The 13,858-nt window shown below is 46.4% G+C and overlaps 1 protein-coding gene across 3 annotated transcripts in view; it reads right to left on the bottom strand.

The window, feature by feature from the left end:
- Nucleotides 1–42: 42 nt before the first annotated feature.
- TERF2 (telomeric repeat binding factor 2) overlaps nt 43–13,858 on the bottom strand; it is a 35,888-nt gene continuing 22,072 nt past the window's right edge. Inside the window, exons 8-10 of one of the 3 annotated variants that reach the window (XM_055297787.1) lie at nt 9,255–9,340; nt 1,996–2,039; nt 43–1,533 (exon numbers count right to left, since the gene is read on the bottom strand). In XM_055297787.1, coding sequence (XP_055153762.1) covers nt 1,375–1,533; nt 1,996–2,039; nt 9,255–9,340 — 289 coding nt within the window. In that variant the 3' untranslated portion in view covers nt 43–1,374. Of the gene's footprint in view, nt 1,534–1,995; nt 2,084–9,254; nt 9,341–13,858 lie in introns of all 3 variants that reach the window. The other 2 variants (XM_063611653.1, XR_010114153.1) reach the window with 2 other exon arrangements.

Genomic DNA, 13,858 nt, shown 5'->3' with positions numbered 1-13,858 from the left:
CTGTGAATACATGCTGTGCTGCAATTAAACAGCTACTTACAGTTGAGAGAAGCAAGACTTTAATGAAGAATGCTACAAGTATGGACAATAATTAGTTCTCACCTTTTAAAAAAAGATTACAGAAAACACTTTACTGAAATTTTTTGCTAAAAAGACAGTCTTTAAGGGTGTCGGGAGAGACAGCAAGCACAACACAGTACAAAAGGAGAAGGGAATGTTGAATTCCAGTGCAAGACACGAACACAGCACAATTAGGGAATCAGGAGGAAGCAACCATTTCACAAAGAATGAAATTAGGCATTTATATTCAATCAGGATTTTTTTTTAAGCTTTAAAAGTCCAGTATAAGGAAGGGAATTGGGAAAAGAGGCAGGGGACAGGGGGCAGGGGATCGGGGAACTAAGCTTATCTACAATCACCATTTTACCAAAAAACACACTGGTTCAACCACATGAGAAGTGGAGGATAAACCTGCCTACATAGCCCAGCAGATGTTGAGAGCAAATGCCAAGGCAGACAGGTCTAGGGTTGATGTCACGACTGGCTAAAGAGTTTTTAAAGGGAATCTTATTCCACAAGGATTGGTCTGTCATCAACCTGGGTTCATAACAGACTAAGTTCCTTTGCATTTGCATCAGAAGGCCAGAACTTGACGTGGAACAAATTTACTCCAAATAATACTCACACTGCTGGTTTTAACAGGTCATGGAGTCACAAGTGGCTCCTAATCGACTTCACCATTTCCTAGGAGAAGGTTCTACAGATTACCAGGGATTTAAATTTAAGCAAACCACTAAAGAAGGGAAACACTAATGATATTCTGGCACTGCAAAAGCTGTGTGCCTGTCATCTCTGCCAAGGACATGGGTGGACTTGGCTCTGCTTCTTAGCTCCATGATCTCCAACAGTGATGAAGTGGAACTGGGACCTCCCCCACGTCAAAGGAGGTTGCCCAAAATTCTCATCCCAGCCCAGCTTCCGAAAGAAACAGCAGATGCCGGGCACGGTGGCTCATGCCTGTAATCCCAGCACTTTGGGAGGCCAAGGTGGGCGGATCACAAGGTCAGGAGATTGAGACCATCCTGGCTAACACGGTGAAACCCTGTCTCTACTAAAAATACAAAAAATTAGCCGGGCGTGGTGGCGGGCGCCTGTAGTCCCAGCTACTCGGGAGGCTGATGCAGGAGAATGGCGTGAGCCTGGGAGGCAGAGCTTGCAGTGAGCTGAGATTGCGCCACTGCACTCCAGCCTGGGTGACAGAGCGAGACTCTGTCTCAAAAAAAAAAAAAAAAAAAAAGAAAAGAAACAGCAGACTATCAGGGGCTATTATTAGGAACCATGCTCCTGTGAATTCTGTGGAAATGAAAGCCTGTTTCAGTTCATGCCAAGTCTTTTCATGGTCCGCCAGCGATCCTTAATCATCACAGCTGTTCGGTTAACAAATGGGTAATTTTTAGAAATGGCAGCCCAGTTTCCTTCCCCATATTTCTGCACTCCAGCCTTGACCCACTCGCTTTCTTCTACAGTCCACTTCTGCAAAAGAAAACCAAAAGATTTATCACCACCTTTCCTCTCCACTTACTTACATTTTCTCCAATGTAGTGATAAGGTAAACTCAAGAATCCCAGGAGGATCATCTGAACCTGAAAGCACAGCTTATGTTTTTAAAACATGGAATGGACAGGATATGAGCACTGTGGATCTGGACACAGGAATTCTTGATGTCCTGCCATTTGATCCTTAAGTAACAATCACTTCTGCATTCCAAACTGCAAACATATCTACATCATTCATGTTCCGGAAAATGTGTCATCTGTCTTCCTAGGCTTTTCTTCCAGAAGATAATTATTACTTTAACTTAGTTTGGATTATCTGAAAATCTCAAAAAAAGGTTTTTACTGGGTACGTAACCAGTCTATACCTATGAGACAGGGGGCTTATTTTACCTCTGCTCTACCCACATAACCAGTATCAGAAATGAGAATTTTAAATTACCTGCTTTTTTGTTATATTGGTTGTACTGTCTTCATCTGGTGCTGCTGGAAAACATTAAAAGTAGACTCATTTCAGAGTTCACCTTTCTCTGCACAAACCACAAGAAAAAGACACGGAATGTCCCCAAAGGGAAAACTTTTTCAAATTTCACAAGCATTGAGAAGAGAAAGCATATCACTAAAGGATAATTTACTTTTCTCCTTTATTTGCAAACACCAGTCACTTCAGCCTATGAGAACCTGTACAATGCAAGTGCTTTACAAACAGGCATCCGTAAATGCTGGCTAGTGATGGGTTTCAAGCTCCTCAGTAAAATCGACATTGTTTTTTTTTTTTTGAGACAGAGTCTCGCTCTGTCGCCCAGGCTGGAGTGCAGTGGCGCTATCTTGGCTCACTGCAAGCTCCGCCTCCCAGGTTTACGCCATTCTCCTGCCTCAGCCTCCCGAGTAGCTGGGACTACAGGTGTCCGCCACCGCGCCCAGCTAATTTTTGTTTGTTTGTTTCAGACGGAGTCTCGTTCTGTCGCCCAGGCTGGAGTGCGGTGGCGCTATCTCGGCTCACTGCAAGCTCCGCCTCCCAGGTTCACGCCATTCTCCTGCCTCAGTCTCCCGAGTAGCTGGGACTACAGGCGCCCACCACTATGCCCAGCTAATTTTTCTGTATTTTTAGTAGAGACGGGGTTTCACCGTGTTAGCCAGGATGGTCTCGATCTCCTGACCTCATGATCCGCTCATCTCGGCCTTCCAAAGTGCTGGGATTACAGGCATAAGCCACCATGCCCGGCTAATTTTTGTATTTTTAGTAGAGACAGGGTTTCACTGTGTTAGCCAGGGTGGTGTCGATCTCCTGACCTAGTGATCCACCCACCTCGGCCTCCCGAAGAGCTGGGATTACAGGTGTGAGCTACCATGCCCGGCCCCAACATCATTTTCTAAAATTACTGAGGGAAGGTCATATTTAAAACCCTTATGTATATGTATGTCAACATATACATATAGGTATTACTGTGTGTATGTATACATACAGTCGTATGTTGCTTAACAATGGGGGTATGTTTTAAGAAATGCATCGTTAGGTGATTTCATCCTTGTGTGACTTACACAAACCTAGATGGTAGAGCCTAGGCTCTAGACTGCAACTTCTTATCTACCAAGAAAGTATCTGACAACTGCTAACTCAGGTCCCCATGTCTAACAACATGGCTTTCTCAACTTTTAAAGGACTAGAGTCATCCACTGGACTTAGGAACCAAAAACATTGGTGCAACTCCAAATAAAAGTAACAAACATGTATTCTTCCACTGTTATAACAGTCCTACTCCCCTTAATCTTACCGATTACTATTACCTTAGCCAACCTCTGCAAAAAAGGAATATGCCTAGGATATATGGTGTAGCCTATCGTTCTGCTACAAACCTGTACAGCGTGTGACATGCAACTGTGACACAATGGTAAATATTGTGTATCTAAACATAGACAAAGTAATGCACTGCACTACAATGTTACAATGCCTATGACATCTACAATGTCACTAGGCCATATGAATTTTTCAGCTCTATATATAACCTAATGGGACCACCATCACCATATATGCAGTCCATCGTTAACCAAAACTTCGTTATGTGGCACATGACTATAGGTGTGTTTATATGTATAATTTCTGCATTATAACCCCTTGCTAACCACTGTTTTGAAATCATATGGTTTTGGCTGGGTGCGGTGGCTCACGCCTGTAATCCTAGCACTTTGGAAGGCCGAGGCGGGCGGATCAGCTGAGGTCAGGAGTTCGAGACCAGTCTGGCCAACATGGTGAAACTCCTTCTCTACTAAAAATATGAAAATTAGCTGGGCGTGGTGGCACATGCCTATAGTCCCAGCTACTTGGGAGGTTGAGGCAGGAGAATCGCTTGAACCCAGGAGGCGGAGGTTGCGGTGAGGTAAGATCGCGCCACTGCACCCCAGCCTGGGCGACAGCAAGACTCTGTCTCGAAAACAAACAAACAAAAAAATATGGTTTTGCTGTTTTGTACTAAAATTTTTTTTTCCTTCATTTTTTAATCTTTTTCTTATTTTATTTTTTTGCCCAGGCTGGAGTGCAGTGGTGCAATCTCAGCTCACTGCAACCTCCACCTCCTGGGTTCAAGCTATTCTCCTGCCTCAGCCTCCTGAGTAGCTGGGACTATCGGCGCCCGCCACCACGCCTGGCTAATTTCTGTATTTTTAGTAGATACAGGGTTTCACCATATTGGCCATGCCGGTCTCGAACTTCTGACCTTGTGATCCACCTGCCTCGGCCTCCAAAAGTGCTGGGATTACAGGTGTGAGCCACCACTCCTGGCCTAATTTTTTTTTTGTTTGTATTTTTTGTAGAGATGGAGTTTTGCCATCTTGCCCAGGCTGGTCTCCAACTCCTGAGTTCAAGGAATCCGCCTGCCTCGGCCTCCCAAAGTGCTGGGATTACAGGCATGAGCCACTACGCCCAGCCTAGAATTTTCAAGTCCTTGTTCATTTTATAGAAGTACAATTTGGGTCCGGGTGGTGGCTCACACCTGTAATCCCAACACTTTGGGAGGCTGAGGCAGGCGGATCACTTGAGGTCAGGGGTTCGAGACCAGCCTGGCCAACATGGTGAAACTCTGTCTCTACTAAAAACACAAAATTTAGCTGGGTGTGGTGGCACATGCCTGTAATCCCAGCTACTGGGGAGGCTGAGGCAGGAGAATCACTTGAAACTGGGAGGCGGAGGTTGCAGTGAGCCGAGATCGCGCCAATGCACTCTAGCCTGGGCAAAGAAGCGAAACTCTGTGTCAAAAAAAAAAAAAGTACAATTTGGTTCAGTTCCCTAAACAGAAGAATGGGATAATAATTATTGCTTTCCACTTCCATGCAAGAGGAAGCTTGAGATCTGCTCAAGCTCCCCTTCTCACCCTATAGATAAGAGATCATGCCAGGCGCGGTGGCTCACGCCTGTAATCCCAGCACTTTGGGAGGCCCAGGCGGGCGGATCACGAGGTCAGGAGATGGAGACCATCCTGGCTAACACAGTGAAACCCTGTCTCTACTAAAAATACAAAAAATTAGCCAGGCGTGGTGGCGGGCGCCTGTTGTCTCAGCTACTTCGGAGGCTGAGGCAGGAGAATGGCGTGAACCCGGGAGGCGGAGCTTGCAGTGAGCATGAGCTACCGCGCCCAGCAACCTCTGGATTTTTTAAAAGACCAGAGGGAGGCTGGGTGTGGTGGCCCACATCTATAATTTCAGCACTTTGGAAGGCTGAGACGGGTGGATCACTTGAGGCCAGGAGTTCAAGACCAGCCTGGCCAACATGGTGAAACCCCCTCTCTACTAAAAATACAAAAATTAGCTGGGCATGGTGGCAGGCGCCTGTAGTCCCAGCTACTTGGGAGGCTGAGACAGGAGAATCACTGGAACCCAGGAGGTGAGGTTGCAGTGAGCCGAGATCACACCACTGTACTCCAGCCTGGGTGACAGATGGAGACTCTGTCTCAAAAAATAAAAATAAAATATATAAATAAATAAAACACCAGAGGGCTATGGGAGATGGTATACAAGTATAAAAGACATGCCATTTGAAGCCAATGGGAGCCAGTTAAAAAGCTGCAAGGGCTGGGCATGGTGGCTCACGTCTGTAATCCCAGCACTTTGGGAGGCCGAGATGGGCGGATCACGAGGCCAGGAGATCAAGACCATCCTGGGCAACATGGTGAAACCCCGTCTCTACTAAAAATACAAAAATTAGCCGGGCATGGTGGTGTGTGCCTGTAATCCCAGCTACCGGGGAGGCTGAAGCAGGAGAATCACCTGAACCTGGGAGGCGGAGGTTGCAGTGAGCTGAGATCACGTCACTGCCCTCCAGTCTGAGCGACAGAGTGAGACTCCGTCTCAAAAAAAGAAAAAAAAGGCCAGGCACGGTGGCTCACGCCTGTAATCCTAGCACTTTGGGAGGCCGAGGCGGGGGGATCATGAGGTCAGGAGATCGAGACCATCCTGGCTAACATAGTGAAACCCCGTTTCTACTAAAAATACAAAAAACTAGCCGGGCATAGTGGCGGGCATTTGTAATCCCAGCTACTGGAGAGGCTGAAGCAGGAGAATCACCTGAACCTCGGAGGCAGAGGTTGCAGTGAGCTGAGATCACGTCACTGCACTCCAGTCTGAGCGACAGAGTGAGACTCTGTCTCAAAAAAAGAAAAAAAGGCCAGGCGCGGTGGCTCACGCCTGTAATCCCAGCACTTTGGGAGGCCAAGGCAGGTGGATCATGAGGTCAGGAGATTGAGACCATCCTGGCTAACACGGTGAAACCCCGTCTCTACTAAAAATACAAAAAATTAGCCAAGCATGGTGGTGGGCACCTGTAGTCCCAGCCACTGGAGAGGCTGAGGCAGGAGAATGGAGTGAACCTGGGAGGCGATGCTTGCAGTGGGCGAAGATTGCACCACTGCACTCCAGTCTGGGCAACAGAGCGAGACTCCATCTCAGAAAAAAAAAAAAAAAAAAAGAAAAGGGAACATTACATAAACATGAAACCTGCTAGAATGTCTATCTCAGCAGATGCCGATGTCCTAAGCAGTATCTCCTAAACAATGGAAGAAGATGCTCTGGAAAAGGGACACTGACAGGAACAGATTACTTTTTTTTTAATTTTTATTAACTTTTTTTTTTTGAGATGGAGTTTTGCTCTTGTCACTCAGGCTGGAGTGCAATGACATGATCTTGGCTCATTGCAACCTCCACCTCCCAGGTTCAAGTGATTCTCCTGCCTCAGCCTCCTGAGTAGCTGGGATTACAGGTATGCGCCACCACACCCAGCTAATTTTTGTATTTTTAGTAGAGACAGGGTTTCACCATTTTGGTCAGGCTGGTCTCCTGACCTCAGGTGATCCACTCGCCTCGGCCTCCCAAAGTGCTGGGATTACAAGTGTAAGCCACCGCGCCTGGCCAGGAACAGATTACTTTTAAATTATGAACTACTTCATATACAGTGAAAGCAGGTTTCTAAAGCTAACAAATCTGGACTGCATTAGAAGTTGCTCTTTTCTAGAACTTTTTTTTTTTTTTTTGAGACAGAGTCTTGCTCTTGTTGCCCAGGCTGGAGTGCAATGGCGGGATCTCGGCTCACCGCAACGTCCACCTCCCGAGTTCAAGCGATTCTCCTGCCTCAGCCTCCCGAGTAGCTGGGATCACAGGTGTGTGCCACCATGCCCAGCTAATTTTGTATTTTTAGTAAAGACGAGGTTTCTCCATGTTGGTCAGGCTGGTCTCAAACTCCCGACCTCAGGTGATCTGCCCGCCTCAGCTTCCCAAAGTGCTGGGATTACAGGTGTGAGCCACTGCGCACAGCTTCTAGAAGTTTTATATCCTGTTGTTTTTAAATATTTAATGTAATTTTTCTTGCTTTTCTGTTACTTCCCCCACTTTCCACATGATCTTATCTTGCCAACTACATTTTTGCCAATGAAGGTAATTGTCAAGGACAAAACCTCTGGGACTGGCAAAGGATTATTGTTGCTATGTTACAAAAGTCTTTACAACTCCCTACATTAAGGTTTAGCCCTTAGATATTTCCATTAGAATGCAAAATGTGGCGGGAAGAGATTCTAATGCAAATGCTATGAAGTTATTAATTATGGAAGTTTCTGTCTCTCTCTCTTTCTCTCCTTCTTTTTTGAGACAAAGTCTCACTCGGTTACCCAGTCGAATGCAATGGTATGATCACTGCCCACTGCAGCCTCAACCTCTGGGCCTCAGTCTTCCAAGTAGCTGGGACTACAGGTGTGTGACACCATGCCTGGCTAATTTTTTTTTTTTTTTTTTTTGTAGATTGGGGTTCTCATTATATTGTCCAGACTGGTCTCTAATTCTTAGGCTCAAGCAATCCTCCCACCTCAGCCTCTCCAAGTGCTGGGGATTATACGCGTGAGCCACCATGCCTAGCTAGAAAAGTTTCTTATCATAGAAAAAAAAAAAATTGGGCTGGGCACAGTGGTTTATAGCTGTAGTCCCAGCACTTTGGGAGGCTGAGGCGAGCAGATCACTTGAGGTCAGGAGTTTGAGAGCAGCCTGCCCAACATGCTGAAAACCCGACTACTAAAAATACAAAAATTAGCCAGGCATGGTGTGACACACCTGCAATCCCAGCTACTCAGGAGGCTGAGGCAGGAGAATTGCTTGAACCTGGAAGGCGGAGGTTGCAGTGAGCTGAGATCACACCATTGCACTCCAGCCTGGGCAACACAGCAAGACTCCGTCTCAAAAAAAGAAAAAAAGAAAAAAAATTTTGGCAGGTTATGGTGGCTCACAAGTATAGTCCTAGCACTTTGGGAGGATGAGGCGGACAGATTGCTTGAGCCCAGGAGTTTGAGATCATACTGGCCAACATGGTGAAACCCTGTCTCTACTAAAAATACAAAAAAAGATTAGCTGGGCGTGGTGGCAAGGGCCTGTAGTGCCCACTACTCCAGAGGCTAAGATGGGAGAATTGCTTTAGCCCAGGATGTCAAGGCTACAGTGAGCCAAGATTATACCACTGCATTCCAGCTTGGATGAGAGTGAGACCCTGTCTCCAAAAAAAAAAGAAAAAAGGATTTCTATATAGAAACTGTTAAGATTTTTTTTTCTTTAAACAAGAAATGCAGGGAACGACCCCCCTACTACCGCATCTAATTGAAGGATTTTAGGAAGAACATCAACTATAATTAAATATCATAAGTGTTATTAAGACAAAACCAAGAACTCTCTTTAAACATAAGGTGTTACTCTGACAGTCTCCATTATTTACTGGGAGAGGACATCAGACTGACTCCTTGACCAGGGCACAGTGACTCACTCTGGGAGGCTGAGGTGGAAGGATCGCTTGAGCCCAAGAGTTTGAGACTAGCCTGAGCAACAAAGTGAGACCCCATCTCTACAAAAAGTGAAAAAAACAGCCAGGTGTGGTGGTGCACACCTGTAGTCCCAGCTACTTGGGAGGCTGGGGCAGGAGGATCACTTGAGCCCAGAAGGTTGAAGCTCAGTGAGCCATGTTTACACCACTGCACTCCGGCCTGGGTGACAGAACAAGACCCTGTCTGAAAAGGGAAAAACAAAACAAAACTGATTCTTCATGAACTAAAATGAGGTCGGGAACTTACTGAACTTTTTCTAGTTTGGAGACAAGCAGCTTCTGGAATATTAACATGACAGTAACATGCATCTGTACTTCAGCAAGCATCAAGAAGAGGCCAAGGAGAATCTTCTGCTTACCCTGAACTTGAAACAGTTCATCCTCTTCCACCCAAGTCTCCTTTTCTTCAACCCCATTAGAGCTGTTCCACTTGCCTTTGGGTACTCTGAGGGGAGATCAAGGAGAGCACGAGGTGTAAAACAGATTCATCCTGGATTGTCCCAGATTCTGGCCTTGGCTCACTCTTGGCCCTGTACTCCTTCCTGTCCCGTTGTGACCACAATCGAGGTTCGCCTGCATGCACCTTCCAAAGCCACTGTCCTTTCTCCTGGCTGGCCAGGCATCTCCACGTAACACCCCTCAGGTTGCAGGACACCCTTCAAATTCAGCACTGAGTACATGAAGCACATCACCACCCCTCTAAAAAATCTGTTCATTTTCCTGTTTTTTGCTTGTTTGGTTTTGACTCTTTTTAAAGGTCTCAGTATTTTTCTGATTTAGAACCTGCAAACTCCTCCCTCTCTTCCTTGGACATGCCTTCTTCCTATATCTGGACTGATTTTTCCATTTCCATTCCCCTTGTTCAAGCTCACAGCGCCTTTCATCAGTATTCCACTAGCCTCTTAACTAGAGTCTCTGCCGCTAGCCTCTTCCCCTTCCAAAGCCAAAGATGATTTTAGGACAATCATTCTAAAATTACCACATGCCTCTTCTATTCTCTAATGGCTTCTCTCTGCCTGAACAATGGCATCTACAGGCCTGTATGGGGGAGTCCAGACCATCCAGTCTGGCCTGTCAGTTTCTAACCAACCGCCCCACGATGCCCACACCTGTGCAAACAGCACAGCCACACTGTTCTGCTCTTTCTTCCTCCCATAAGCTCTGTACTTTCCTGCCTCCCCATAGCCCCTCTGCTTGGGAGTCCCTTCCCTGCTAAGTGACATCTCATCCATCTTTCAAGGCCATGGTTCTCAGTGAAGCCTCCTCTAACTACCAACCCCAACACACACAGAAAGCCTTTCTCCTCCCACCTGCAGTTCTGTTTCCACCACACCAAGTGCCACTTTGCAGTGTGCCCCTAACCAGGACTGCCTCAAAGGCGGGGGCCACATCTTCCTTTGTCCATCCCAAACACATAGCACACCCAGTACAGTAACACAGACCCCAATGTGAGCTGCAGACATATTAGCTGAACTAACATTGCGATTGTCAGAGAGCCACAAGGGAGTTATACCATCAAAGATTACAGTAAAAAGCAAACAAGAATCCTTTCTGTGAACATGAAACGTTAAGTGCTTGGGTATGGCTAAAAAAAGTACAAAAGCTGAAAATAACCCCAAACCCAAATTATTCAATGAAAATTATAGCCCATTTCTTCTAATCAACTTTGCATTTACCTGATTAATAACTGCCCTGGGAACAGAGCAAAGCACAAATCTGACCTCAGAATTATAACATCTTTTACAAACATGGAAGGTGTCTGAATTCAGAGTCTTGAGGAATTTATATAAATCAAATGACCCGCAAAAGTTAACCAAGAGTAGAGACAAATTTCTGCATTCTTTGCCCGCCATGAAGAAAAAACTTATTTTTAATGCTGTTTGGGTATTTTGTAAATGAATAATAAAAGCAAGTTGATGAGTAAGTACATAGGCTTGAAAAAATTCCTTGAGTTCCATAAGTTTTCTATGAAATTACTTAAGTGGCTGAGACAAATGGTAGACCTAACTTTCTCTTGTTTTTACATTGGATCTTATCCCCAAATGTTACTTGAGAATAATTTGCTTGAGACAAAGTGAAAACATTTTACAGGAGGCTTTTCCTTCTCAGGATATTCTTGTGTTAATGACTATTCATAAATAAAAATCAGATGGGGTTAGTTTGTTTTCTATGTGCTTATCCCAGTGCTGGAATAAAACCAATTGGAACCTCAGTCCCCAGCTGGTCCGTCATGTTCCCTGAGTGGCTGTCCTCCCTCCCTGCAGTCTTCACAGGTCACCTTCTCCCTGTCCTCTGTTGAACTCTCAGCACTATTACCTGTACAAATACATGCTTTGGTGGTGATTTTGCAAGACCTCTGACTTTCAGGTGATATGTTCACTACCTCTCCTGACTTCCCATGTGGACGGGGCTGAGATCTGGCTGCTCCTCCTAACTGTAATGGGCTGAGTGGTCCTGGCCAAGTCAGGCCACTTCCTGGTCCTTGTGCTCCTGACTGGCAGTTTGAACGTGAAGAGCAATGGTCTAGCAAGTGTTGCCAAGCTACGGTCTGGCTGCTGTGGCTTGTGTACCATGAAGCTTGGGGTGAGAATGGCAAGCCCATTTTTTAAGGGTTGTAACAAAAAACAAAAAAAGATGGTCGGGAGCAGTGGCTCACGTCTGTAATCCCAGCAGTTTGAGAAGTCCAGGCAGGTGGATCGCTTAAGTCCAGGACCTCGAGACCAGCCTACATGGTCAAACCCCATCTGTACAAAATATACAAAAATTAGCCGGGTGCGGTGGCACGTACCTGTGGTCCCAGTTACTGGGATGGGGGCGGGGATGGTGGCTGAGGTAGGAGAATCGCTTGAACCTAGGAGGCAGAGATTGCAGTGAGCCGAGATTGTGCCACTGCACTCCAACCCAGGTGACAGAGCGAAACCCTGTCTCAAGAAAAAAAGAAAAAGAAAAAACAAGAAAAGAATATGGAACAGACAGACAACTCACGTGGCCCAAAATGCCTAAAATGTTACCCTCTGCTGGCTTTTTACAGGTGTTTTGGGTGTCACTCCTTAAAATGCAAGAACAAAGAATCCTCATTTTACTTGGTGAATAAATACCTAGTAAACACGTGCTATGTGCAAGGTGCTGTGGGAGATACAAGATCAGGGCATGATGGCCCTGTCCAGGTGACACTGCCAACCCTGCCTTCCCTCCTGATCCCACTGATGCTCCCTGCTCCCTGGCAGCGGTCTCCAGTCTCCAGCCTTCCTCCCTTCCTCCCTTCCCTGAGTGGGGTCTCATCAGGCCTTCCAATTTGTTGTATTAGAATTATCTGGGGCATGGTTTAAAAAGCAGATTAAAGGGCATTCTCCTGCCTCTTCTAATTCAGTAGCCAGGAGCTGGGAATTATGTATTTTTTGAGCATTCTACAGGTCATTGTGTCATGAAGCCCAGCTTGAGAGCCTCTGCCTGACACACTAGACCACAAAAATCTCAGGCCTGGCCCATCTAGCATGCAGACTCTTCTACCTTCACTCTTTCCTGTGCACCGTGTTCTCCTACCATAGGCTCCATGGCACTCTGAGGGGCACACCAGGCTTTCTCATGCCTGTATGTAAGGAGCTCCCACTGCCTAGAGTCCCCCAGCCCCCAACACGCTCGACGACCTTCTGCTCATCCTTCCCAGGCCAGCTCAATGTTTGTTCCTCTACAAGATCTGAGCCACCTAAAATCTTGCTGAGTAGGCTCAGCTTTTCTTCCCACAAGCGGCCAGGGCACCTCACACATACTTCTTTAGAGCAGGGACACTGACCCTTTTTTTCTGTAAAGGGCCAGATAGTTTTTTCACTTTGCAAGCCTCACTGTCTCTGCTGTGACTACTCAACAAACTACCAATGAACAGAAAGCAGCCCTAGATAATACATTGATGATGGGTGTGACTGTGTTCCAATAAAACTTTATTTACAAAAACAGGCAGCAGGCTGATTTGGCCCCAGGGCCACAGCTTGCCAACCCCTGCTGCTTTAGGGGATTCATTAGACTTCATATCCTTGACATATGAGAGAGGGTGTATGTCTGAAACCTTCACAAATCCTCCCATTTACAAAATTACTGGAATCTCGCACTCTCCTGTTTCCTCATCTGTTCCCGGGAGCAATACCTATGCTGCACAGGATTGCTGTGAGAAGCCAATGAGATCCTGTATCAAATGAGAATAACGTGCATAGAGCTGCATCCACTGCCCAGCAGCTATGACCATTTGCCAGCCGGTGACTCACTTCTACATACAAGTAGTGGTGACATACTGCAAATCTGTGCCTGAGGATAAATCACTTATCAGATGCCACAGCCCTTTGGGGCACCAAGTCCAATGCATGCCAGACCACAGGTCCCCAAATAATACAACACAGAGCAGAGGCAGAGGTGGCCTTGGGAGATCCATAAGGTGGATCACTTACAGCAGGGAAGTGCTGACCAGGGAGGAATCTATGGAGAAGGGAGAAGTTGTTTTTGTTTTTGTTTTTTTGAGATGGAGTCACACTCTGTTGCCCAGCCTGAAGTGCAGTGGTGCAATCTTGGCTCACTGTGCAGCCTCCGCCTCCCAGGTTCCAGTAATTCTCCTGCCTCAGCTTCCCAAGAAGCTGGGACTACAGGCGCCCATCACCACGCCTGGCTAATTTTTGTATTTTTAGTAGAGACGGAGTTTCACCATGTTGGCCAGGCTGGTCTCAAACTCCTGACCTCAGGTGATCCACCTGCCTCAGCCTCCCAAAGTGCTGGGATTACAGGCGTGAGCCCGCGCACCCAGACTGAGGAAGGAGAATTTTAAGAGAGGCAACTTGTTGTACATGGTATACAGGCCACGGGCTTTTCTGTCAAGACTGACTTGGATTAAAAATCCAAAGCCCATCTTTGCCACTTTTAGCTCAGTGACTTCAGGTGAGCTAAGAACTTTTCTGAGCCCTTTTCCTCTGTGTAACGG

The sequence above is a fragment of the Symphalangus syndactylus genome, chromosome 11 (genome assembly GCF_028878055.3).
Source record: "Symphalangus syndactylus isolate Jambi chromosome 11, NHGRI_mSymSyn1-v2.1_pri, whole genome shotgun sequence".
Lineage (NCBI taxonomy): Eukaryota > Metazoa > Chordata > Mammalia > Primates > Hylobatidae > Symphalangus > Symphalangus syndactylus.
Note: the sequence above shows the minus strand (reverse complement) of the source record. Positions and strands in the feature narration are given on the sequence as shown.